Source organism: Eptesicus fuscus, chromosome 22 (genome assembly GCF_027574615.1).
Source record: "Eptesicus fuscus isolate TK198812 chromosome 22, DD_ASM_mEF_20220401, whole genome shotgun sequence".
In the NCBI taxonomy this organism is placed as follows: domain Eukaryota; kingdom Metazoa; phylum Chordata; class Mammalia; order Chiroptera; family Vespertilionidae; genus Eptesicus; species Eptesicus fuscus.
In genome coordinates, this window is record NC_072494.1 from 471,443 (window position 1) to 499,115 (window position 27,673).

At 49.8% G+C, this 27,673-nt stretch overlaps 1 protein-coding gene and 1 pseudogene across 4 annotated transcripts; both read right to left on the minus strand.

The window, feature by feature from the left end:
• Window positions 1-6,618: 6,618 nt before the first annotated feature.
• On the minus strand, window positions 6,619-27,665 carry LOC129147933 (butyrophilin subfamily 3 member A2-like). 4 transcript variants are annotated; one of them, XM_054711907.1, is made up of 8 exons: window positions 27,659-27,665; window positions 20,057-20,190; window positions 19,496-19,837; window positions 17,928-18,209; window positions 12,044-12,193; window positions 11,911-11,931; window positions 11,804-11,830; window positions 6,619-7,060 (listed from the first exon to the last, which is right to left on the minus strand). In XM_054711907.1, exons 2-8 carry the CDS (start codon window positions 20,133-20,135, stop codon window positions 7,011-7,013), a joined length of 951 nt encoding a protein of 316 aa, XP_054567882.1. In that variant the 5' UTR covers window positions 20,136-20,190; window positions 27,659-27,665; the 3' UTR covers window positions 6,619-7,010. The 4 variants fall into 4 exon arrangements, with proteins under 4 accessions (XP_054567882.1, XP_054567881.1, XP_054567883.1 ...); XM_054711906.1 differs by having other exon boundaries at window positions 6,992-7,172; XM_054711908.1 differs by lacking the exon at window positions 6,619-7,060 and adding an exon at window positions 10,979-11,210.
• The window catches only part of LOC129147934 (butyrophilin subfamily 3 member A2-like), a 101,306-nt pseudogene continuing 97,973 nt past the window's right edge, over window positions 24,341-27,673 (minus strand).

The window sequence follows — 27,673 nt, forward strand, 5'->3', positions numbered from 1 at the left end:
ACAAAGCTGGGGGTATCACCCTCCCTGATGTAAACTATACTACACAGATACATGGATAAAAGCAGCATGGTACTGACATGAAAACAGACACATAGTTCAATGGAACAAAACTGAAAGCCTAGAAATGAACTCTCACTCGTATGGCCAATTACGCTGTGACAAAAGAGGCAAAAATATATATGACAGGGTAAAGACAGTCTCTTCAAAATGATGTCAGGAAAACTGGACAGATACAGGCAAAAAAATGTAACTGGATCACTTTCTTACACCTTATACAAGAATAAACACAAAATGGATTAAGGATATAAATGTGAGACCCGAAACGATAAAACTAGAAGGAAACATGGGCAGTGAATTCTCTGACATTGCTCTTAGTAATGTCCTTTTAGACACATTTCCTTGGGCAAGGGCAACCAAAGAAAAATAAACATGGGATCATATCAAACTAAAAAGGTTTTGCGCAACAAAGGAAACCATCAATAAAACGAAAAGACTGAATAGAAGAACATATTTCCCAATGATACGTCCCATACAGGATTAATATCCTACATTTGTAAAGAACTCTTACAACTTAACACCAACAAACCACATAATTCGAGTTTAAAAACGGTTAAAGGACATGAATAGGCATTTCTCCAAAGAGGAGGTACAGATGGCCAACAGACTTATGGATGGAAACCCCTCGACTGTCAGACAACGTGCTGTTTATCCATTCTCCAACTGTTGTACATGTAAGTTGTTGCAGATTTCTTTATATTACAAATAATTCTGTAACGAACATCGTTACCTCTGCATCTTTAAGACACACACCTCATAATCTACCCCGCCGTCCTTTTAACATTATTTCTGTAAATGATGTCCTCTCACTGGTATGTGGCTGCACATAAACCACCTGTTTGCTTCAGAATTCTAGCAACTAACTTCAAAAGGAGCAGACTCCAACCTTCAGACATTCCTGCTCCAGGAGGTTTGCTGACCTTCAACCAGGAATCTGAACACACTGTGTTGGCTTCCACTTAGTCCCCTCAATGGAGAACTCTCAACCTCCTCCTTTTGTTCCCTTTCTTCTGGTTCCCCACCCACCACGTCTTTCTCCCTCCTTAGTAAACCCCTGCCCATGTCCAGTTGTTAAGATGGTCTTTGCAACATGAGTCTACCATCTTCTCAGGCTGCGGGTTTTAGCACGAACCTACTTTCCTTCCACCAGCCCCAGTCTCTCCATTATGGGCTTTCAAGCGGCAGGCAGCCAAACCTGGGCTCGGTATCAACCTGTCTTTGGGAATCTCTTAGAACACATTCCCAGGGAGAAGCAGGAGACACTGTAAGAGGTCTTTGCTATGCAGACGTGAGGCTCACTGATTCAGGTTGTCTCCCTCCCACAGATTTCCCAGTTCAGGCCTTACCTTGCTCTGAGTGGTACCCGCACTGTGCCCTCACAGCTTCACACTCCTCTGGGTGAGGAACGCCCTGCAGGCTCTGAGTCTCTCTCCTGAGGATCCCCAGGGCCATGGCTTTTTATCAACTCCCTCCACGTACCCTAGGCACTCCCAGCTGGAAACCACAGAACAAGGCACCTGATAGGTCTTCATTACAGCTGAGTCTCTGATCTGGAAGAGAGGGTGGGGGAAAGAATGCTTGCTTAGGACAAAAAAAAAAAAGTGCAAAGACCCTCTTTGGAAGTACATTATGTAAAAAATAATAATAATGATAATAACCTTATTGTGTACTGGGTGTGTGATCAGTGGGGTGCTCTACGTGTCTCCATCTGTTGCTGGTGGAAGTGGAACTCGGGGTGCCCGGGGAACAAACATTTCCTGAGGCCCCACAGGGGGATGAGGTACTGGGGAAAGCTTTATTCTGTGTAATTAAAGCCCTAGTTTCCAAGGCCCCATCTCCCTCCATCCTGCCAGGAAAAAGTCCCATTTTGTCCTCAGCAGAACCAGGATTGCAGCCATTGCCCACTTTTTGCTCCATATTTGCACAGTCCTTCCAGTATCTGGCTGGGTGAGCTTGTGTTCCCAGCTGCAGCCCATTGTGTGTGGGGGCTGCATGGTGGGCTAACACGGGTCACTTGCAAGGGAGAAACAGGAGAGCAAGCAAGAGCAACAAGAGAGAGAGAATTCTTTGGTGACTGTGTATTCACTAATTTTCAGCGGCTTGCATTGGGGTGCACCCTTTTAGCCAATGATCTCTGTTCCCAGGTTAGACTGACAGGCGAGCCCCTTTCCTCCATCACCCTGTCTTCACTGCACATGTGCCCATCTTCCCTTTTTGGAGCCCTTCCCCCAGTGATTTCCAGGGAATAGTCTGGTCCCTGGGGAGTGTCAAGTTGCAGCTTCCTGGTGGGGCTGCCCAGATGACCTTGGTTACTATGTCTGGCTTCCCCTTTGCTCCTTCCCTGTTATTAATACGAATGACTAGCTTGTTATGGGGCAACAGGTGTATGTGTATTACACAGGATTCGATTGCAATCATGCCTCAAAACAGCCAGCAGACCTCAAAACAAACAGCGAACATCTCAGGAGATTATATCAACATTAGAGGCCCAGTGCATGAAATTCATGCACTGGAGGGGGTGTCCCTCAGCCCAGCCTGCACCCTCTCCAATCTGGGACCCCTGGGTGATGTCCACAGGGATCAGGCCTAAAGCGACAGTCAGACAACCCTCTCACAATCTGAGACTGCTGGTTCCTAACCACTCGCCTGCCTGATTGCCCCTAACTGCTTCTATCTGCCAGCCTGATCACCCTCTAACCGCTCCCCTGCTGGCCTGATTGACACCTCAGTGCTCCTCTGCAAGCCCAAATGCCCCCAACTGCCCTCCCCTGCTGGCCTGATAGCCCCCAACTGCCCTCCCTTGCCATTCTGATCACCCCAACTCCCCTCCCCTCAGGCCTGGTCACCCTCAATTGCCCTCCCCTGTAGGCCATCTTGTGACAGTGTGTGGGCAGCCATCTTGTAACAACATGAGGATGGTCATCTTGTGGCGGTCATCTTGTGATGACATAGGGGTGGCCAACTTTTGACTACATGGGGGTGGCCATCTTGTGATGACATTTAGGTGGACATCTTGTGACAATGTGGGGGTGGCCATCTTGTGATGATGTGAGGGCATGAGGGTCAATTTGCATATTACCTATTTATTACATAGGATTGTTTTTCTCCTTCATGGGTCTATAGGGGGCAACTGGGTGTAGCTGGGCTGGGTGGGCTTGCCTGTGATTGGCTGAATGGTGTTGGACTCCAGTCTGCAGGTTGGGTTCTGATCAGTTCCATGGGTCTCTTAATTCTGGGACCAGGAGCTACAGGACAGGTGCTTCGTTTCTCCCTCCTCTCCTCCATCTCCTTCTCTCTCTCCTCCCCCTTTTCTGGTTCCTGTCAGCTCTCCCTTCTCCCCTCACACCTCTTCCTCTAGCTTCTCAGATGATAATCCTCAGACCTCCCCTCCCCTAGTGGCCAAAGCACATCACTGCACCCCGTGCGCCTGGGCAAGGAGCCACCTCTCCCTCCACCAGGTCCTCCAGCCTGGTCCCCTGATCTTTGTTTAATAAAATCTTAAATCTTTTCATTCCTCTGTGATCCACAATATGAAATATTGTTCATTTTGTAACTCAGGACATACACTTCAACTTATATATACTGTATGCTCTCATAGTTCCATTCGTGTGTATTTAAGTTTGGTCTGTACGTAATAGATTGATTTCATGCACCATCAATGGCCCAGGACCTGCAGGTGGAGAAGAACTGCTCCATGACGGTTGTCTTATGGCTTAAACATTAGGCCCCAAGTCCTGTGGGGCTCTGCTTTTGTTGTCCAAAGACAGGAGTTGGATCCTCAAACATTTACCTACATGTTATAGTTTTTGACATGGATTGTTAAATACGTTTGAAAGAGAACAATGTACTTCTCTTCGTGTTAATGTTTAAGAACCCTTTATCTGAGCATGAGGCAACCCAGAGAGTTTTCTATTGCAGAAGGATAAATATGTGGGCTAAGGGTTCTTGCCCGTCCCTCCCCATCTCTGTATGGATCACTCCAAACCTCGCACCCATGGCAGCTGCTGTACAGCTGCATGGAGGTTCCCTAGGTCTGTCTCGCTGCACAAAGTGCCACCAACGGGGCGGCTTCAGCCGCAGAGCATTGTCTTCTCAGCTTGAGCTCAGATCCCCACAGGGTGGTCCAGCATCTGCCCTAGTGTGGGGGGTTTGCTGGCAGTCTTGGCATTTCCTGGTTTGTCTCCACCTTCATTCTCACGTGGTTCTCCCATTTCTCATGAAGAAGATACTGGGTCAGCCCTGTGTTCTTGCTAAATGCCGCAGATGATGGGAATCCCACTAGGTGGTCTGTGAGAAGGGCCTCTCTTGATTTAACTCGGCTGTGATACCATCGCCCCTGGAAAGCCTCATCTCTGAGCTGTTTCACTTCATATTTTAACTACCCACGCGTGAGGGAGAGAGAGAAGACTGACGTTGATGAGGGTGGTAGGTGTGGGAGAATGGGCTTGAGGCTCTGAAGGCCTCAGCTCTCCAACCACCACCCTGAGGTGTCCTGTCAGAATGTGTTATTGGCTTAAACCAGGCGTCCTCAAACTACGGCCTGCAGGCCACATGTGGGTGTTTTTGCCGTTTTGTTTTTTTACTTCAAAATAAGATATGTGCAGTGTGCATAGGAATTTGTTCATAGTTATTTTTAAACTATAGTCCGGCCCTCCAGTGGTCTGAGGGACAGTGAACTGGCCCCCTGTTTAAAAAGTTTGAGGACCCCTGGCTTAAACAATAGAGATTTCTCAGTGAACAAAAAGTCCTGAGGTTAGGAGGCAGTGGCACTCTGCAGCCCTCCTCCTACTGGTCTTGCCTGTTCTAGAGACACAGGGAAACTAAAGCTTATTGGGCGACACGTCCCAATTCTATGAAATTCAAATGTCAGCCCGTACATAGGGTTTACCAGAAGCAGCCAACCCTTCCATCTAGGATTGTGCTACAAGAGGGGCTGTGGAGGAGACCCGTGGTCCGCACAGCCAAAATATTAACACCGGCCCTGGACAGAGAAAACATTTCTAGATCCCTGGGCCAAGTCTAGTGCTGACTAATTTCTAGGTAGAATACAAATAAGTTGCTTCAGCATGAAAAATGCACAGTTAATAACCTTTTGAGATTATCTGGCCTTTTTATTTCCTTTTTCTCTTTTCAGAGGAAACGGTAGTGTGTGCGTGTGTGTGTGTGTGTGCGTGCGTGTGTGTGTGTGTGTGTGTGTGTGTGTGTGTGTGTGTGACTGGGGTTGGGGCAGGCATGTGTTGAGGTGAATGTAAGTACCCTCTTCCCAAAGCCAAAGAATTTCATTCAAGTTGCTAGACTTGTGGGGCAGGGAAGATATTGGGGGACACCAGGAGGGGCTGTGGGGTAAAGAACAGAGCCAGACAGCAGTTGTTATGGATACTTGTGACTCATTCAGAAAACGTTCAGTGAGAGTCCTTGGGAGACTGAGTGACAGGCCAAAGCCCTTTCTCTCTCAGGAGGCGGTGAACGGACCATGGCAGCCAGCAAAGGCTCTGCCTGCCAGGTGATGGTCTGGTGGGCACAGCACCCCACACCCACCCGATGCTCCCTTCCTGGGCCCCACGGACCCCATTGAGCCACTGTGTACATTTCTTCTAGAATACTCTTCCCACGGAACATTTCATAACATTCCCCACCTGTGCCTCTGGAGGCCTCCACGACCTTCTGACTAAGTTCGACACTGCAGTCAGCACACGAGCATCAGTCCCACCAGCAGTTATTCCACGACAGGGACTCTGAGCCCCATTCCCTTCACCTGAATTGTACCTCACATCTGCCTCCTGGGAAAAAACTCCGGATGCTCCCAGGCTGGAGGGTTCCCAGCTTCTTCTGAACCCCAGCAAGGAATGGCACCCTCGGTCCCACCACTGCAGGGAACTCAATTAGCAAGAAACAGACTGTTCCCTAGACCCTCCCGAAAGGAGCCCAGCCTGCAGGCACCTGGATGTCAGCCTGGCCATGGCCACGCTGGGTTCTCCCAACAGAAATGTGAAGGAAGGAATCTGTGCTGCATTAGTGTAGGGAGCAGTTATAGGGGTAAGCCTCAGACTGACCTGCTGGCAAAGCCACAAATAAGTCCCCGCTTAGAGGGCACAGCCCTCTTAGCATAATTAAGCTTGATCTTGTGACTGCTCCCTAGATCTTTCCTGGGTAACTAATGGGCTGTGGGAGGTGTAGCAAGTGCTGTCAAAGCAAGTGAAACTCACAAGAACATTGCAACTATGGTGACCACTACCTTGTTTACCTCCGACTATAAAATAAAGGCTCAGCTTGCCGTCCGGATCTTTTTCTGTGGTCTCAGCCAGGCACAGAAGACCCACCTAGGCCCAGCGTATTCTCTTTGTCTGTCTTTTCTTCATCCTTCACCGGCCCTCCCTCAGGCTCGCCGAACCCTTGGCTGTGCTGCCACGGCAAACATTAGGTCATGAAATTTGTGATTTTTATTACAGCAGCATGCACAGCTAATACAATGAGGATTTTGTGAAAATGTGGCAAGGTTGGAACTGTGTAACTGGGAATAAACTGTGGGGGTGAATATATAGAAGACATTCATTTGCAGAGTGAAGATTATTAACCAATTTATTTAACAAATGTAACCTGACAACCACCTGACGGGAGGAGGGGACACAGTGGTGACCAATCACAGTCATGGTGATGGAGTAGCTCTTCCCCAGGACCCAACAGTTAAAGGAACCTCCAGGAACATCAACGCATGCTCAGCGTGGAGTGTCCCTTTCCTGGAGATGGGGCTACAGTGTGAGAAAAAGTCCACTGCAGTTCACCTGGCTCCCTTCCCCCTAATTCATGCCTCACACGTGAGCTTCAGGGATGAAGCTGGAGGGTTGGTTGGGCTGCATGGTCACAGGTCACAAGCTGGTGAGGAGTGTGGCCTCTAGTCCCTTCTCAGCCCCGGGTGATGTGGTCACTGTGAATTCGTTCTGTGGACGACGTCATCATGGACAGCCAGCCAATGGAGCAGTGGGCCATGGCTCTGACAGTCCCCCTTGAAGGAACCAGGTGGGTGTGGCCTTCCTAGTCACCTACAGTGACCTTCACCCTGGGGCCCAGAGAGGGAACCTCAGGCTGCCCATGACCATGACCAACAGGAACACTGGCTGCAAAGGAACAGACCGGAGGTAGAGGGAGGGTCAGAGGTCAAACACCTCCCAGCAGCACTGCTTCCTGCATGAATTACATGTCACTTCCCTGGGCCCTGCCTCCCTTTCCACATGTTCAATGAGGCCCCCTCACAGGGGTGCTGTGAGGATTGGTGAGTGAAAGTCACCTGAAGCCTTTAGCCCAGCACCCACCACATTCTATGTTATCCGTGAGTGTGAGCTATGTTTGCAGGAAGGGAGCTGAGTCACTTTGGAAAGTTAACTTCCTGCACCCAGATCTCCTCATCTGTCATGTGGAAACGTTGAAAGATAACTAGTAAAGTGCTTCACTCAGTGAGCTTTTAGCAATTATGTTCCTGCTTGAGGTTTTGCTGTTAAGCAGGCCCTCGGCTCAGGGCTAGGCAGGGGGAAGCAAAGACTGAACTTCTGCCTGAGGGTCCCCATTGCCATCAGCTGAGCCTGAGGTCACTCAGGTCTCCAGGGAAGGGCCAGGCAGTGGGTCAGACACAGGGGAACTCCCCACTCCTTTTAGAGCTGGGCAAATGGTCAAGGCAGTGGGCTCCACTATGGAAACCCTGAAAACAGGCCCCAGAGGCCCAGAGAAGGAAGCATCTGAGAAGGTGAAGATGTGGACTCCATCGATGGCATCATAGAAGGAGACCTCCCGCCTCTCATAGTCCAGGAAGACCCCCACTCTTTTAGGAGGGTTGGCAATTGTAAGTTTGGTCCAGGGATCTGTTTGAGCGTGGAAGTCATGCCCTTTGAACAGTCCTATTGTCCAGAATCCATTCTGGGGTGTTATTTTAACATATTTTTTTCTCTCCACGTTCTCCCTACACACCCCAAATTGCCACTGTTTCCTGTCCCCCACATCCACCTCCCAGAAGTGTCTGCCTGATGAGAAGCTCTCACGGCCCAGCACACAGTCCCAATACAGAAATCTCTTGGGGTTGTCTGGCAGGCTCTGCCTTGCTTCTCTATAGGTCAGGCTCCTCTGGTCCTCAGAAATAAGGAGGTTGGGGTGCGCAGTGTCTGGATCCAGAATCACGTCCGCTGCAGAGAGTTCCAATGGTGTGGGGTCAGCCATGGTTTCCGGACCTGAGAGCCTCAGGCTCCAAGGCTTGGGTCTGGCTGGTGAGACCTGAGCCCAGAGCCTGGGGTCCCAGCTGCCCTGAGTGTGACCCTCAGCAAAGCCAAGAGAAACCACAGGGCCTGGTGTTCAGTGAGGAAGGGAGGGTGAGGAGGGCTGGGGTCTGCCTAACCCGCCCTCTCAAGTGGCACCTTCCTTCTATCTTCCTCCTGTTTCCTCCCCAGAAGGACTGTGCCCACCTGTGCTGCAGAGTCACATGGATTCCAAGGGCCCCAGCCCCTGCTCTACCCTCCTGAGCTGGACGACTTCCTTTTCTGCACGGTGTCTTTCACACACACTCACACTCACACTCACAAACTCACACACACACACTCACACACACACACTCACACTCACACTCACACACACACTCACACACACACACACACACACACACGCGCTATGTAATGTCACAGGTCTCAATGTGATATCTGTAAAATGGGAATAAAAATACTAATCTTTAGGGTGAAATAACACAGAATGTGAGCTATATTTAGCGAAACCCAGGCATTGAGGAAGCATCTAGTGTGATCATAGTGACCAGGTCTCTGCTGTGCTGGGGCCGTGCTGGGCTCTATGTGATCTTCACTCACACCTGCCCCTCCCTCTTTGCCCAGGAATCCGTCCTCCTTGGGCAGCATCACTGGGCTCCCTGCCTCTGGTCACCTGCTGGCTTTGGCCAAGGGCAGGTACTGGCTGAAGACTGGAGTGAGGGAAAGAGAGGCACAGCCCCATCCTCCCCACTTCCAGTGATGGAGATGCTCCAACAGAGCACGCCTTCTCTCAGGGAGCCTCTCCCTGAGCCCCAGCCTCCTCAGGGCTCCAGTGACTGCTCCCCATCCCTCTGCCTTGGGCCTGGGGGTGGTGACAGCTCCCACTGTTGTGAGCCTGGGGCACTGCTCATCCTTGTGCTTTCTCTTACAATACCCCTGTCTCTGGAAGTAGGTCCTTCCCTAAACCCTCTGTAATCACTGGGTAGATATGGCAGAATCAACCCAACCCAACTCTGTGTCTCTGATTTCTTTCATCTTTTCATGCTGTAACCTTTGACCAACCTCACTGTTCTTAGCAGGCACACCAAAGCCTTCAGGGTGATGATGATGTATATTCCTTAAAATGTAGCCATGAACAGTTTTGTTAGTAACACTAGAATGACATGACAGTGGAGGTCAACACCAAACGTGATGGTATCGATTATAAAGAACCACCCACCACAAGACCACAGGAGGGATGGGGAGCTGCCACACTCCTTGTCCCTTTGTCCTGTCAATCATTAGTACCTGAGTTATGTGTTAAAGATGTACTGTAACAGATCCGTTAGTGGTGAATAGTCTGTGCAGACTAACACACAGTGACTAAGTGGCTCCAACCCCATGCCCCTGTGAGTAAATGAATCTATAATATGGTCTTTCATAATATAAGGAGTAGCCTACATTGTTTTTAGGTTTTTATGAACCTTCTCCTCACTGTGGTCATTACTGTCAGACACACACCCATCACGAACACACCATCACTTCCCTCTAGGAGTTTCGATGAACACACACTCATCACTTAGTCTAGTCTTACCTCCGACCTCACATAAGTAGGATTGACCACCATTATCTCAAAGGGACTCAGAGACACAGCACACCTTGAGGAGGCTCAGGGCCAGAGGGACAGCAGCTGGGCCAGGTCACCTCTTCCCTCTCCCACCAGCCCCTGCCCCCAGTTCTACCCCTCATGCCTCCTCCTTCCCACACAGACCTGGGGAAGCCAGGGGCAGCAGCTGTCCCTGGCTCTCTTGGCAGCAGATGGGCACACTGTGGGGACATCATGCCACAGACTCCAATGTCCCCCAATCAATAGCTGGATAAGAAAAAGGGAGCCAGGCCCCTCTGTTGTTCTCCCTGGGAACACACAGTCATTCACTCACCAGGTTGGTAAAGGGCCATCCAGGAAAGCTCATCATTCTCTTCTCTCCCTCCCCTCACCATTCTCCTCACTGAGTCTCTTCCCTCTCCTTCCCACCAATATCTAGTTTCCTTCCCCCACAGCTCTGAGGATGAGGCATGAAAGCTCTCAGAATGTGGGCTTCCCTCCATCACATTGGGGCTGTGGGTGACAGAGCCAGGCTTTGCCCAGGAGTGGGCGTGTGTGGCAGCAGGTGAGGGGACGCTGGAGCTGGAAGGTCCTCTCTGGGGGTCAGGAAAGGCAGGGTGGTCCTCCCAGAACATGAGCTCTGAGCAGGGTCTGAGGATCCCTCACCAGCACAGAAAGGGTTGAAGGGCTTTGTACACAGGTGCCAGGACCAGAGAGCACGAGTCACTCACCAGGATAGGCCTGAGCCCTGTCACCCGCAAAGGAAGACAGCAGTCACCTCACCTGTCCTTTCTGAGTCCTTTCCTCTCTCTCCCTGCTGACCCCCACCTCCCTCCCTCTGCCTGTTCAGTTCCCTGCTCTCCCTCCTCTTTAAGGTCACCTGCACCTAATGGCCTACAAGCACAAGTGGGGCTTTCCCAGCTGCACCTGCAGGTCTGTCCTGTACGTGTCTGAACAGCAGTCACCTTTAACCATCGTCTCCCTTCCTGAAGTTTCAGTTACCCTCTGTCAACCACAGTTGGAAAATATTAAATGGAAAATTCCAGAAATAAGCAATTCATAAGTTTTAAATTGCACAACATTCTGAGTAGCGTGATGAAATTCTGTGCCATCCATCTCTGACATGCCAACCTGAGAACCATCCCTGTGCCCAGCATGTCCACCCTGTGCTCCTCCCATGAGCCACTTAGTCACTGAGGAGCCGGGTCTATGGTCAGATCTGCCTCAGCTTCACAGGGCTTGTGTGAAAGTCCCCCTTCTGTTCCTTAATAATGACCATCAATTGCAGTGATGCTGGCCATTGGGGTGTGGCAATGAGAAGCCTTCCTCTAAGGGAGAAGGAGAATCCTACTATACACAGGGTGCGGTGCTGTCCGTGGGCCAGGTACCCACTGGGGTCATGGATCCCATGCCCCTAGCATCCGAGGTGCCTGTCTTACTCCTGTACCTGGCTAGGCTTGCCGTGTGCATACGTGTATGCATGTGTGTGCTAGAACCCATCCACCTCAATCTGCATGTTTTCCTGCCTATTTCCAAAAAGAATTGGGCGACTTCATGAGAGAATTTCAGACACTGCTTTTGCGCAGTTATGATAAATCTGAGACAACTGACACCAGCCCCTCCTCTTGAAGAGAATGTTCTCTCTCCTTCCGGTTTCCTCTCAACAGCTTATAGATCCTGTAGAGCAGCCAGGGAGGGAGGACCTCCCATCCTGAGTCCGTCTCCCCCTTTCCTTTCTGGGGTTCCCTGGACATCTGAGTGTGAGCAGCCTGGTGGAGAGAGCCTGACCCCTTTCTCCAGGGAGGAAACCCTGCCCGACCTCCCCATCAGCATCCTCATTCCTTCCCCTGGGCAGTCAGGGGTGAGGAAGGGGCTGGACAGATCCCAGCAGAGAGTCTCAGATGTGGGTCCAGGTACTCACCAGCCAGGTACTTCTTCTTCCTTCTCTCTGCAGGGGAAAAGGGAGGGGTCGGTGAGGCGGGTAACCAGGGACCCCAGAACCCTCCTGGCAGGGGGATCGGGACTTACTGAGCTCTTTCTGTAGTGTCTCTGAAAATAAGCAGAAAGAGAAGGTGCTGTCATGGGGACAGAAAGGGGGACGAGCGTGGTGGGTGGGGGGCCGGGGGCGGGGAGGTCCCACCCACCTGCAACCAGGCCTCACCTTTGGCGCTTCGCTCCCACTGCCTCAAGGCCTGGATTCTCTTCTGCTGTCGCCACCATGAGAACGCCGCCCCCACTAGGAGCCCCAGCAGAATCGGAATGGTCACCCCCATGGCCACCTGCCAGAGCTTCGTTCTGGAGAAGACGCGATCTGCAGAGGGAAAGCCTCAGCCACTGGCCTGAAGGGGTCACTGGGGTCTCTTGGGAAGTGATATTTCTCTTCCCAAAGTGCCCCAAACTCTACCCGTCATGTAGACTAGTGTTCTAATGTCTGGCTCTCATATGGGAATAGTTCGAATATAAAGTACATACAAAGTCATTGGAGTATCTTCTCCACTCACACCCTCCTCCCCCCTTTATCATGTCTCATCAGTCAGAAGGTGACTTTTGGGGCTGGAGGGCTGGGTTCATATTCCGGGTCTTCTGCTGAGCAGCTCTATGACCTTGAACTAATGACTTAGCCTTTCTATTCCCAGTGTCCTAATCGGCAAGAACATTAAATTAATGCTTCTTAAGTCCCTAACACAACAGCAGTGCCATGCAAGATTTATTCATTTTAAAAACATAACTATCTTCGAGATCCAAGATGGCAGCCGATGAGATGGCAGGCTGCAAGATAGTATGTGAGTGAGAGAGTGAAAGGAGAGTGCCTGGATGTGCATGGAGTGTCTGTATGTGTGGGGGACAGCTATATTCCACAGGGCTGTCGGGGACTGGAGGACCAGGCTCCCCTGGCCGGGCAGCCTCTACTGCTGCTGGAATCTCTCCTGGTGCGTCCAGCTCTGCTGCAGAGACAACACTATCTTGAAGGGGAGGACGGCTGTGATCGGAAGTCCAGCCTTACCTTCAACCAGGGAGACCTCAGATCCTCCCAGGACCCTACAACCACAACGCCCAGGGACCAGCTCCATCAGCTGCGAACCCACGAACACAGAGACTCCAGCCTCCCAGGCCACGGGCACCTAAAAAGTTTGTCCAGGGAAGAAAAGGTGGCAGCCAAATACACAGATGGGTCTTGAACTTTCTCACACAGGAGAAGGAAGAAACAGCTGCAGCAAATAACACCCAACCAGAATTGGAGAATTAAACACAGCTGGTGAGGCAATCTGTGGACAGAAAGGTCAGAGATCCCCTAGGCAGGCGTCCTCAAACTACGGCCCGCGGGCCACATGCAGGTGTTTTTGCCGTTTTGTTTTTTACTTCAAAATAAGATATGTGCAGTGTGCATAGGAATTTGTTCATAGTTTCTTTTAAACTATAGTCCGGCCCTCCAACGGTCTAAGGGACAGTGAACTGGCCCCCTGTTTACAACGTTTGAGGACCCCTGTGCCTAGAGAGAGAAATAAGCTCTGCCTCTTCAGATTCATCTCAGTGTTTGTTGTTTGGGTGTTTGTTGTTTGCATTTTTTGGATTAGTTGTTCTGTTTTGTTTTTGGAGTTTCTCCCCACATACATATATTTCCCCCCCTTCTTTTGTCTTTCTTTTCTTTCTTACATTTTTACCTTTTGCACTCTTTTCTCTCCCCTAATTCTCCTTTCTCTGGTGGTCCACTTTATCTGGGTTATTGGTATCGTGAATCCATTTGTGTTTGGTGCCCTGTGTGTTGTGTCTTGTTGTGTTGTATTTTGTGTCTTTAAGTCAATGCAGGAGAGAGAGAACTACATAACGAAACACGCTGAGAGGAACAAACATGGGGAGACAAACAGCCCCCATACAAAAGAAAAGACGGAATCACCAGAAAAGGAAGTGAATGCAATGAGGCAAGCAATTTGTCAGAGAAAGACTTAAGAGCAATGGTCATAAGGACGCTGAAAAGGATGGAAGACAAATTCAACAATATGTGTAAGAATCAAGAGGAAATGAAGAAGAACCAAGAAGAAATGAAGAACATAGCTGGAATAAAAACATGATAGAAAGCATCAACAGTAGACTAGAAGAAGTGGAGGACAGCATCAGTGACCTAAAGACAAGATAGGAAAAAATCCCCAAGCAGAGCATCAACTAGAAGAAAAAAAAAATTAAAAAATAGGAGGAGAGCCTAAGGGAACTTTGGGACAACACGAAATGAAACAACATCCGCATAAAAGGGAGGAAAACCTGTTTGAAGAAATAATGACAGAAAACTTCCCTGATATTGGAAAGAAAAAACTCACAGAAGTCTAAGAAGCTCACAGAGTCCCAAACAAAATGAACCCCAAAAGACCGATGCCAAGGCACATTATAATGAAATTGGCAAACACCAACGACAAAGTAAGAATCGTAAAGGATGCCAGAGAGACACAGAAAAATACCTACAAGGGATCTCCCATCAGACTATCAACTGATTTCTCAACAGAAACACATCAGGACAGAAGGGAATGGAAGGACATATACAAAGTCATGCAAAGGAAGGGTAGGAATCCAAGAATTCTATACCTAGCAAGGCTATCAATCAAAGTTGAGGGGGAAATCAGGAGCTTCACAGACAAAAAAGAACTCAGGGAGTTTATTACCACCAAATCAGCAATGCAAGAAATGCTAAAGGGTCTTCTGTAAAAAGAAGAAATTGGAAGGGAAGAAGGAACACGGGCATGAAGAATAAAATGGTGACAAACAAGTACCTGTCAATAATAACTTTAAATGTAAATGGATTAAATGCCCCAATCAAAAGACATAGGATAGCTGAATGGATAAGAAAACATGACCCACATATCTGCAGTCTACAGGAGACCCACCTCAGAACAAGGGACTTACACAGACTGATGGTGAAGGGATGGAAAAAGGTTTTTCAGATGAGTCAAAATGAAAAAAAAAAAAAAGTGGGGTAGCAATACTTAGATCTGACAAATTAGACCTCAAAGTGAAGGCCATAACAAGAGATAAGGAAGGCCACTTTACAATACTAAAGGGAGCAGTACAACAAGAAGATATAACTCTGGTAAACATATAGGCACCCAATACAGGAGCATCCAAATACATTAAAATATTTCTGGAAGATACCAAGGGGGAGATTGACAGCAATTCAGTCAAAGTAGGGAACTTTAATACCCCACTAACACCACTGGATAAATCCTCTAAACAAAAAATCAGCAAAGAAGCATCAATCTTAAACGACTCACTAGATCAGATGGAAGTAACTGACATCTTCAGAGCATTTCACCCCAAAGCCACAAAATACACATTCTTCTCAAGTGCACACCTGTCATTTTCAAAGATAGACCACATATTGGGGCACAGGCAAAGTCTCTTCAACTTCAAGAAGATAGAAATCATATCAAATATCTTCTCAGATCATACTGTTATAAAATTAGAAATCAATTACAATAAAAACAATGAAAAAACAAATACGTGCAGGCTAAATAGCATGCTATTAAACAATGATTGGGTTACCAAAGAGATCAAAGAAGAAATAAAAAAGCATCATCGCAACAAACAACAATGAACACAAAACAATCCAAAATCTATGGAACACAGCAAAAGCAGTCTTGAGAGGAAATTTCATAACTCTACAGGCCTACCTCAAAAAACAAGAAAAAATTGTAATAAATTATTTAACCCTACAACTCAAAGAGTTAGAAAGAGAGCAACAAGAAAAGACCAGCATAAGTCAAAGGAAGGAAATAATAAAGATGAGAGCAGAGATAAATGACATAGAGACACACAAATAAACCCCACAATACAAAAGATCAACAAAACCAACAGTTGGTTCTTTGAAAGGAGAAACAAGATTAATGAACCTCTAGCCAGGTTCACCAAGAAACAAAGAGAGAGGACCCAAATAAACAAAATCAGAAACAAAAGAGGTGAAGTTACAACCGATCCCACAGAAATACAAAGATTATTAAAAAATACAATGAACAACTAACTCTCCAACAAAATGGACAACCCAGATGAAATGGACATATTTTTAGAAAAATTCAAGCTCCCAAAACTCAATCAGGAAGAATAAAATAACCTGAATAGCCCGGTAACCACCGAAGAAATTGAAGCACTGATCAGAAATCTTCCAGCAAACAAAAGCCCTGGTCCAGATGGCTTTACAGGGGAGTTCTACCAAGCATTCAAAGAAGAACTAAAATCTATCCTCCTCATACTATCCAAAAATTTTGAGAGGAATATACACTTCCAAACTCTTCCTATGAAGCCAGCATTACCCTAATTCCAAAACCAGATAAAGACACCGAGAGAGAGAGAGAGAGAGAGAGAGAGAGAGAGAGAGAGAGAGAGAGATAGGAGAGGGGGGGGGGGGAGAGAACTACAGGCCAAAATGAACATAGATGCTAAAATCCTCAACAAAATTCTAGCAAATCGGATCCAGCATTACATTAGAAAGATCATACACCATGACCAAGTTTTATTTATTCCGGGGATGCAAGTATGGTACAATTTCCACAAATCAATAAATGTGATACAGCACATAAACAAACTGAGAGACAAAAATCACATAATCATATCAATTGATGCAGAAAAAACATTTGATTCCCTGATACTGCTCCTAGGGCAATGGAATCTAAATAAAAAATAAACAAATGGAACTACATCAAAATACAAAGCTTTTGCACAGTAAAGGAAACCATCAACAAAACAAGAAAGCCCACTGCATGGGAGAACATATCTGCCAATGATATCAACAATAAGGGTTTAATCTCCAACATTTACAGGGAACTCATGCAGCTTAACAAAAAGAAGATAAACAACCCAATAAAAAAATGGGCAACTGATCTAAATAGACACTTTTCAAAAGAAGACAGAAGGAAGGCCAAGAGACATATGAAAACCTGCTCAAAGTCACTAATCATCAGAGAGATGCAAATCACACCAACAATGCAGTACCATCTCACACCTGTCAGAATGGCTATTATCAACAAGTCAACAAATGACAAGTGCTGGCAAGGACGTGGAGAAAAAGGAACCCTCGTGCACTGCTGGTGGGAATGCAGACTGGTGCAGCCACTGTGGAGAACAGTACAGAATTTCCTCCTCTGCACAGGAGTCCCCATGAGTGGCATTTGCACTGTCTCTGACGTTTTGTTATTATAACTGATGCACTGAGAAATAACTTTGTGTGCTCGCTGGTTTGGCTCAGTGGATAGAACATTGCCTGTGGACTGAAGGGTCCCAGGTTTGATTCAGACCAAAGGCACATGCCTGAGCTGTGAGTTTGTTCCCCAGTGTGGGGCATGCAGGTGCCTGCCTATGACTCCCTCACATCATAGATGTTCCTCTCTTTCTCCCCCTCTCCCTTCCTGTCTCAAATCAATAAAAATATTTTTTTTAAGAAATAACTTTGTCCTTCAGTCATTTCACACAACCCCGAGCTGATCTGTCAGATAAATTCCTAGAACAGGGAGTTTGGGTCAATAAATAAATAGTTTGGATTAAGATTGTTCTACTGCACCCGGATATAAGCTGTGTCAATTTATACAAAAATATACCAAATAATAGCAACAAACATCAAAGACTGACTGTCTCCCCACAATCCTGCCATCAGTGTTACCAACGACATGGTTTTGTTTGCTGCCAATCTCACAGGTGAAAACATCTCCCTGTTTGGAGAACAGGATACCCTTTCCTGAGGTATTTCCTTCTGGGAACCATTCCTTTTTCTACTGAGCTGTTCTATGTTTGAGGAGATTAGCCCTTTCTCCAGGACATGTCTGCACATATTTTCCCCACTTTGTCATGTGTTTGCTGACGTTTACCATTTCCCCATCCCATTGCCTGTCCCAGTGGGTGGCAGCTGGGATGCTCAGAAAAGGTGACATAAACAGCTTCATGGGGCAAAGGACACCCAGATCCCTGCTCTGAGCCTTATGTTCACTGCAAAGACCCAGGTCAGCAGCAGACAGTCAGGCCTCCTTCTCCCAGCAGCCACAGTTGAGCACAGTGTGGGGCCGGGCACTCACCTGCAATGGAGACCCTGGCTGTCTTCTCCTGGTTCAGCAGGGGGTTTCTGATGACACAGGAGACCCCCTTTCCAGAGCCGCCTTTCAGGATCACAGATGACGTGGCTGCATACAGACCCTCTCCATCTGTAGCCACAGGTGCTGTCATGGCAGGCAAGCTCTCTCCCCTGTCACCTCTCCACTCTATGTGGGGCTTCGGATACCAGCCTGCAGATGTGCACTCCACACGGATCCCTCCATCCTCATAGCCCTTCACTTCAACGTGAAGATCAGAGCCCAGGGCTGGGGAAGGAAGAGTGACCCTGAGTCATGGGGAGGCCTCTGTGTTGGTGAGGGTCCCATCAGGAATGGGGCCCATTCCACTAGATCACGCAGGCAGGGTTCACTGAGGAGCTGTTTACCACGTGTGCTGTGTGGGGAGACTGTTCCATGAGGTGAACACTGCCTGACCCTCATGGACCCTCGTGCTGGATCCAGCTGGACCTGGGCCAGAACAGAGACTGCTTCCCACACATGCCCTCAGAGACACTTGGACCCCTCCCCCTGCCCGGTGCTGGTTCCTGGAACTGGCCCTCACCCGCCCTAAGCATGTAAGTCATTCCCCCTTATCTGGGCGGGTCATGCCCCCGTCCCCTATCTATCCTGCCTGTCCTGTGTGAGCTTGAGGCTTTGCCAGGTGGTGGGGAGTATGTATGCACGTTCTATTGCTGCTGCCCAAGCTCTTCCTTGTATGAAAGTCACCGTGGTGAACTCTTGATATCATTAATCTAGAGTTTACAGCCTTTTTTCGGGTCCTTGGACTCAGGGGAAGTTTATTTTGTGGTTGTGGAAGGAGAACAACTACATGGAAGAGAGCTGACCCAGGGCCAGGAACAGTGAGCTGTTATCACCAGTCCCTAAACTCTCAACCCAAGGGAGGTAGGAGAAAGCCTTTTGAAGACTTGCAAGAACCCAGACCTGTAGGGAGGGATTTCTTAAGAGGAGCTGTGGTCTCAGGAAGGGACTGAAGCTGGCTGAGGAGGCCCTGCAGGGAGAGAGCCAGGACCTCCCACCCCCACCTTCCTTCCTTCCTATGAATGGCAGGGTTGTGTCCTGAGAAAGAGAAATGATGTTGGACATGAACAATGTCATGGAACAGCAGCATCAGACAAGGATGCTTTGTCCCTGTGATGGGTCAGGACAAAACAAGTCCACTCAGTCATCAGGTCTGAACACAGAATAAAACATGAACAGTGTCCAGACCACAGCAACCAGCAATCATCCCCTGTCCTGGCTGTGAGTGACCAGTTACACCCCACACCCTCCTGACAGCATCTGATCCAGAGCAAAGCCCTCCTTCCATGGACCCTCCCCCAGTCCCCTATCAGACCCTGGAGGCTGCAGGAGGGGCGTCTTCACTTGGCTCAGGAGGAGCCCTTCCTGCAGGAGAACTGGTGTCTGTCAATGGCCCAGAGAAGCAGAGGTGGAGGAGGGAGGCAGCTGCTGGTGTGAAGGCAGAAGTGCCTGAGGTGGGCGTGGCCTCTGTCCCCAGGACCCACAGAAGGAGCTCAGAACACCCTCAGGCTCACCTGCAACCTGCAGCTCCACCTGGGCTTTTGCAAGGAAATCGGCATCTTGGAAATAACACTGGTAGGTTCCACTGTCAGAGGCTCTGACATTGTGAATCCGCAGAGCAGCCTTCCCCTCAGCGATGTCCTCTCTTAAAATCGACGTTCTCCCTTGATACTCTGCTATCTCTGTTTCTTCCTTGCCATCTGCATATGCACGCACCGCCTGCCTGAGGCCGGATCGCACCCACATCAGGTCCATGGTCTCAGCACTCATCATTGGGGACAGGTGACAGAGCAGTTCAGTGTCTTCACCCACCAGGGCCAGGATGGGCTCAGGGGGTCCAATCACAGCAAACTGAGCTGGTGAGCAGAAAGGGGTGCTCCATCAGAGGGAGCTGGAGGCCAGGGGGTAAGGGGGTGTCCCAGGCTGGGAGGGTGAGGTAAGAAACACCTAGACAGGCACTCAGTCCTGACAGGTGTACAGTCTGGATGGGCCTCCCAGGTGTGGGGAGGAGTCCAAGGTTCTGACTGGGCATTAGAGGTAACTGCTCCAGGTACATAAATGCAGATGCTCCCTACCTGAGCAGGGCGTGAGCAGCTGGACCAAGGCGAGGCAGACGGGGAGGAGATTCAGATGGAAGGCCAGTGACCTCAGCATTGTGGGCTGTTGTGCAGACAGAGAGACACCAGAAGGAGTGGGTAGAAATGACGACCTGGAGGAAGATGGAGAATCCACATGAGACCTCTGCCTCCCCAGGGCCGACACCCGGTGTACCCACCATCACTGGTGACCCCAGAGCCTCCTCTGAAATGTCTGCTTGGGAGTCTCTTCACCTTTGACTCCAACATGGAAAACCACCCTAAAGTATGAACCTTACGTGTACCACCCTTGGCCCTGGCCTCCTGGATGTCCTGGGCTCTGCTGTCCACTGTACTCACAAGCTTCCCCTTGTCCACACTTCCTGCAACAGCCTGTCTGTGCCTCCAGCATCTCACTCTGATTAACACAGGACCCCCCTCTCTGAGCCCCGATTCCATGGGGCCCCTCAGTCTAAGCTCCACACCACAGCCCTAAGGTTCCTGCTCCCTCACTTCACGCCTCCCCTCAGCCTCCAGGGGCTCCCACTGCACTCAGAGCAGCAGCTGGAGGCCTCTGCTCCCTGCACTCTCTGAATTATCTGAACGTTTGAAATTTTAAGCTCTCAGAGAGGGGAATATATTTCCACTTATTTTCAGGGACGGTTATTGCATTTTATTCCTTGTTATAAACAATTTTAAAATGAAAAGACTCAGAAAATAAAATTTATATAATTTACAATGGTAATCTTTTACTTTGCTTCACACGAATGTAAATATTTCTGGATCTATTTCGTAGATCATATATATATATATATTTATATGCAATATACATGTATGTGTATGTATATATATATATATATATATATAATCTCAGTGCACTACCTGAGTTTTATATTTTACGGGGTGTCCCAAAGAAATATGTATACACTCTAATAGTTCGTGGCTCAATTTTGAAAATTAAATGTATTTTGCACTAGGCAGTTTGCTCAGTGGATAGAGCATCGACCTGTGGACCAAAGGGTCCCAGGTTCAGTTCCAGCCAAGGGCACAGACCCTGACTGCAGGCTCCTCCCCGGTCCGTTATCTCACATGGATGTTTCTCCGTCTTTCTCTCTGCCTTCCACTCTCCCCAAGTTTTGGGTGCCTCACCCATCCGGCCCTGGTCAGTTTTCTCACCACCCGCACCCCGCCTCCCCCCACCCCCACAAGCGAGCCAGGAACTCGCTGCGGGGCGGGCCCAGATGCTGCTTCCTGTCCCCCAAGATCCGGCACCCTGGTCGGAGCCGGAGTCCCCACCTGCTCCTGGGATGGGGTCTGGGCTAGGAATCCACCCCCACCCCCACCCCCACCCCGCACCGCCCCACTCAGCAGTGGGGAGGGGCAGCCCCCTCCTCTCCAGGCCCGTCCCAGCGCGCAGGCCCCCAACTCCCTCCCAGAGCCGGGACGTGCCTGCCCGCTCCCGGGGAACGGCGCCTCGGGCTCCCCACCCTCGCGAGCCCGCACAGGCCTCACCTGCAGCTGCAGCTCCCCTAGGCTGACTGGCCGCCAACAGGGGAGGAGAGGAGAGGAAGAGGGAAGCTTTTGGTGCGAGTCTGTAGGGTTCGCTCTCCCCACGTGCCTTCCTGCTCCGCCTCTGCCCACGGGCCCCCCTCTGCAGACAGAGAGAGAATTCTTTGGTGTCTGTGTATTCACTGACTTTCAGGGGCTTGCATTGGGGTGCACCCTTGTAGCCAATGACCTCTGTTCCCAGGTTAGACTGACAGGCGAGCCCCTTTCCTCCATCACCCCGTCTTCACTGCACATGTGCCCATCTCCCCTTTATGGACCCCCCGCCTTGATTTCCAGAAAATAGACTGGTCCCTGGGGAGTGTCCAGTGGCAGCTTCCTCTTTGACACGGATTGTTAATTTTGAAAGTGAAACAAATGTACTTCTCTTCATGCTAATGTTTAAGAACCTTTCACGGGGTACGAGGCAGCCCGGAGAGTTTGCTGATGCAGAAGGTGAAGTACACGGGCTAAGATTTCTTCCCCTCCGTCCCCATCTCTGCCTGGATCTCTCCACACCGCACACCGTGGCAGCCACTGTGCAGCTGAGCACTGTTCCCTCCGTCTGTCTCGCTGCACAAAGTGCCACCAACGGGGCGGCTTCAAAACCAGACAATTGTTTCTCAGTTCTGGAGGCGGGAAGCCTGAGCTCCGCATCCCCACAGGGTGGTCCGACTTGTGCCCTAGCGGCAGGGGTTCCGGGCAGTCTTGGCATTTCCTGGTGGTGGGAGCATAGCTCTGTCTCCGCCTTCATTCTCATGTGGTTCTCCCTGAGAAGCGAGTCTTTCTCCCGTTTCCCATGAAGAAGAAGCTGGGTCAGCCCTGGGTTCCTGCTAAATGCAGCAGATGACGGGAATCCACTAGGTGGTCGGTGAGAAGCCCTCTCTGGATTTAACTCGGCTGTGATACCATCGCCCCTGCAAAGCCTCATCTCTGAGCTGTTTCACTTCATATTTTACTACACACACGTGAGGGAGAGAGAGAAGACTGACGTTGATGAGGGTGGTAGGTGTGGGAGAATGGGCTTGAGGCTCTGAAGGCCTCAGCTCTCCAACCACCACCCTGGGGTGTCCGTCAGATTGTGTTATTGGCTTAAACAATAAAGATTTCTCAGTTAACAACTAAGTCCCGAGTTTAGGAGGCAGCGGCACTCTGCAGCCCTCCTCCTACTGGTCTTTCCTGTTCCAGAGACACAGGGAAACTAAACTTATTGAGCGACACGGCCCAATTCTATGAAATTCAAATGTCAGCCCGTACATAGGGTTTACCAGAAGCAGCCAACCCTTCCATCTAAGATTGTGCTACAAGAGGGGCTGTGGAGGAGACCCCGTGGTCCGCACAGCCAAAATATGAACACCGGCCCTGGACAGAGAAAACATTTCTAGATCCCTGGGCCAAGTCTAGTCCTGACTAATTTCTAGGTAGAATATGAATAAATTGCTTAAACATGAAAAATGCACAGTTAATAGCCTTTTGAGATTATCTGGCCTTTTTATTTCCTTTTTCTCTTTTCAGAGGCAATGGTAGTGTGTGCGTGTGTGTATGGGTGCATGCGTGTGTGTGTGTGTGTGTGTGTGTGTGTATGTGTGTGTGATTGGGGTTGGGGCAGGCATATGTTGAGGTGAATGTAAGTACCCTCTTCCCAAAGCCAAAGAATTTCATTCAAGTTGCTAGACTTGTGGGGCAGGGAAGATATTGGGGGACACCAGGAGAGGCCGTGGGGTAAAGAACAGAGCCAGACAGCAGTTGTTATGGATACTTGTGACTCATTCAGAAAACGTTCAGTGAGAGTCCTTGGGAGACTGAGTGACAGGCCAAAGCCCTTTCTCTCTCAGGAGACGGTGAACGGACCATGGCAGCCAGCAAAGGCTCTGCCTGCCAGGTGATAGTCTGGTGGGCCCAGCACCCCACACCCACCCGATGCTCCCTTCCTGGGCCCCACGGACCCCATTGAGCCACTGTGTACATTTCTTCTAGAACAGTGGTCGGCAAACTCCTTAGTCAACAGAGCCAATTATCAACAACAACGATTGAAATTTCTTTTGAGAGCCAAATTTTTAAAACTTAAACTTCTTCTAACACCACTTCTTCAAAATAGATACGCCCAGGCCGTGGTATTTTGTGCAAGAGCCACACTCAAGGGGCCAAAGAGCCGCATGTGGCTCTCCAGCTGCAGTTTGCCTATCATGGTTCTAGCATAATCTTCCCAAGGCACATTTCACAGCATTCCCCACCTGTGCCTAAATGCGTTCTCTGGAGGCCTCCATCACCTTCTGACTAAGTTCGACACTGCAGTCAGCGCACGAGCAACAGTCCCACTAGCAGTTATTACAGGACTGGACTCTGTTCCCCAGGCCATTCCATTCACCTGACTTGTACCCTCACATCTGCCTCCTGGGACAACAACTCCAGATGCTCCCAGGCTGGAGGGTTCCCAGCTTCTTCTGACAGCCAGCCAGTAATGGCACCCTCGGTCCCACCACTGCAGGGAACTCAATTCTGCCAACAACCAGAATTAGCAAGAATCACAATGCTCCCTAGACCCTCCAGAAAGGAGCCCAGCCTGCAGACACCTGGATGTCAGCTGGGCCATGCCACGCTGGGGTTCTCACCTGCATAAATGTGAAGTGTGGAATCTGTGCTGCATTAGGTCATGAAATTTATGGTTTTATTACAGCAGCATACAAAGCTAATCCAATAAGGATTTTGTGAATGTGTGGCAAGGAGGGAACTGTGGAAATAAACTGTGGGGGTGAATATATAGAAGAAGCTCATTGGCAGAGTGAAGATTATTAACCAATTTATTTAACAAATGTAACCTGACAACCACCTGCCGGGGGGAGGGGACCCGGTCGTGACCAATCACAGTGATGGTGATGGAGTGGCTCTTCCCCAGGACCCAACAGTTAAAGAACCTCCGGGAACATCAACACATGCTCAGCGTGGAGTGTCCCTTTCCTGGAGATGGGGCTACAGTGTGATAAAAAGTCCACTGCAGTTCACCTGGCTCCCTCCCCCAATTCATGCCTCACACGTGAGCTTCAGGGATGAAGCTGGAGGGTTGGTTCAGCTTCATGGTCACAGGTCACAAGCTGGTGAGGAGTTTGGCCTCTAGTCCCTTCTCAGCCCCGGGTGATGTGGTCACTGTGAATTCGTTCTGTGGACGACGTCATCATGGACAGCCAGCCAATGGAGCAGTGGGCCATGGCTCTGACAGTCCCCCTTGAAGGAACCAGGTGGGGTGTGGCCTTCCTAGTCACCTACAGTGACCTTCACCCTGGGGCCCAGAGAGGGAACCTCAGGCTGCCCATGACCATGACCAACAGGAACACTGGCTGCAAAGGAACAGACTGGAGGTAGAGGGAGGGTCAGAGGTCAAACACCTCCCAGCAGCACTGCTTCCTGCATGAATTACATGTCACTTTCCTGGGTCCTGACTCCCTTTCCACATGTTCAGTGAGGCCCCCTCACAGGGGTGCTGTGAGGATTGGTGAGTGAAAGTCACCTGAAGCCTTTAGCCCAGCACCCACCACATTCTGTGTTATCCGTGAGTGTGAGCTATGTTTGCAGGAAGGGAGCTGAGTCACTTTGGAAAGTTAACTTCCTGCACCCAGGTCTCTTCATCTGTCATGTGGAAAAGTTGAAAGATAACTAGGAAAGTGCTTCACTCAGTGAGTTTTTAGTAAGTATGTTCCTGCTTGAGGTTTTGCTGTTAAGCAGGCCCTCAGCTCAGGGCTGGGCAGGGGGAAGCAAAGACTGACCTTCCTGAGGGTCTTCATTGCCATCAGCTGAGCCTGAGGCCACTGAGGTCTCCAGGGAAGGGCCAGGCAGTGGGTCAGACATAAGGGAACTCCCTACTCCTTTCAGTGCTGGGCAAATGGTCAAGGCAGTGGGCTCCCATTTGCAAACCTTGAAAAGAGGTGACAGAGGCCCAGAGAAGGAAGCTTGTGAGAAGGTGAAGATGTGGACTCCATCGATGGCATCATAGAATGAGACCTCCCCGTTCTCATAGTCCAGGAAGACCCCCACTCTTTCAGGAGGGTTGGCAATTGTAAGTTTGGTCCAGGGATCTGTTCGAGCAAGAAAGTTATGCCCTTTGAACAGTCCTATTGTCCAGAATCCATTCTGGGGTGTTATTTTAACATATTTTTTTCTCTCCACATGCTCTCTACACACCCCTAAATTCCACTGTGTCCTGTCCCCCACCTCCACCTCCCAGAAGTGTCTGCCTGATGAGAAGCTCTCACGGCCCAGCACACAGAAACGATATTTAAATCTCTTGGGGTTGTCTGGCAGGCTCTTCCTTGCTTCTGTATAGTTCAGGCTCCTCTGGTCCTCAGAAATAAGGAGGGAGGGGTGTGCAGTGTCTGGATCCAGAGTCACGTCCGCTGCAGAGAGTTCCAATGGTGTGGGGTCAGCCATGGTTTCCAGAAACGAGAGCCTCTGGCTCCAAGGCTTGGGTCTGGCTGGTGAGACTCCAGCCCAGAGCCTGGGGTCCCAGACTGCCCTGAGTGTGACCCCTCAGCAAAGGCAAGAGAAACCACAGGGCCAGGTGTTCAGTCAGGAAGGGGACTGTGAGAAAGGCTGAGGTCTGCCTAACCTGACCTCTCAAGTGGCACCTTCCTTCTATCTTTCTCCTGTTTCCACCCCAGAAGGACTGTGCCCACCTGTGCTGCAGAGTCACATGGATTCCAAGGGCCCCAGCCCCTGGTCTACCCTCCTGAGTTGGATTGTGGGGAACGGGCTGTAAGCTGACAAGGTCCTTGCACCTGTAGGGGCTAGCAAGGCTGGCACCCTACCCACACAGATTTCCCAGGCCTGTTTGGATGGCAACTAATCAGTATAACGAGAGCAACCCCTGCCTACAGAGCAGGTCAGTCTGAGGCTTACCCCTATAACTGCTCCCTACACTAATGCAGCACAGATTCCTTCCTTTCCCAGGGTTTGTTTATATGACTGCTATCAGTAGGATAAGAGCTACTTTCATGGCTTACCAAGAAATATGTATCCAACTAGTGAGATTTATTGTAACAAGAAACCTGTCCTTCAACTTATCCCTCCAGTAGTGATTCTAGAGAAACAAAGAATGTTTTCCTTGTGAGTGATTCCCTGCTTAGTGTCTTATGTATAAAAAGCACTGTACTGCTAATAAAAGTGTCCAGAGCTTCTCGAGAGCTGTGGACCTCCCGAATCCCGCTGTCCTGTCTTTCTTTCTCTTCTCAAATCCCACCTCCCTACCTCAGCCCGGTTCAATCTTCAGGCTGGACCTGACACTGGATGACTTCCTTTTCTGCACAGTATCTTTTCAGACACACACACACTCACACACACACTCACACACACGCACACACACACGTGCGCACACACACACTCACACACACACACACGCACACTCACACACACGCGCACGCACACTCTCACACACACACACACACACTCGCACACTCACACATACACACTCTCACACACACACACACTCACACACACACACTCACACACACACACACACACACACACACACACACACATGCTATGTAATGTCACAGTCTCAATGTGATGTCTGTAACATGGGAATAAAAGCACTCATCTTTAGGGCAGAATCACACAGAATGTGAGCTACACTGAGCCCAAGGCCCGGCGTCGAGGAAACATGTGGTGTGACCATAGGAACCAGGTCTCTGCTGTGCTGGGGCCGTGCTGGGCTCTATGTGACCTTCACTCCCCACCTGCCCCGCCCTCTTTGCCCAGGAATCCGTCCCCTTGGGCAGCATCATTGAGCTGCCTTGCCTCTGGTCGGGGTAGGAGGGGCAGCAGCTGGGCCAGGTCACCTCGTCCCTCTCCCTCCAGCCCCTGCCCCCAGCTCCACCCCTAATGCCTTCTCCTTCCCCACAGACCTGGGGAAGCCCAGGGCAGCAGCTGTCCCTGGCTCTCTTGGCAGCAGATGGGCACACTGTGGGGACCTTGTATTACCCAGACAGATGTCCCCCAGTCAAGAGCTGGAGAAGAAGGGAGCCAGGCCCCTGTGTGTTGTCCCAGGGAACACAGTCATTCACTCACCAGGTTGGTAAAGGG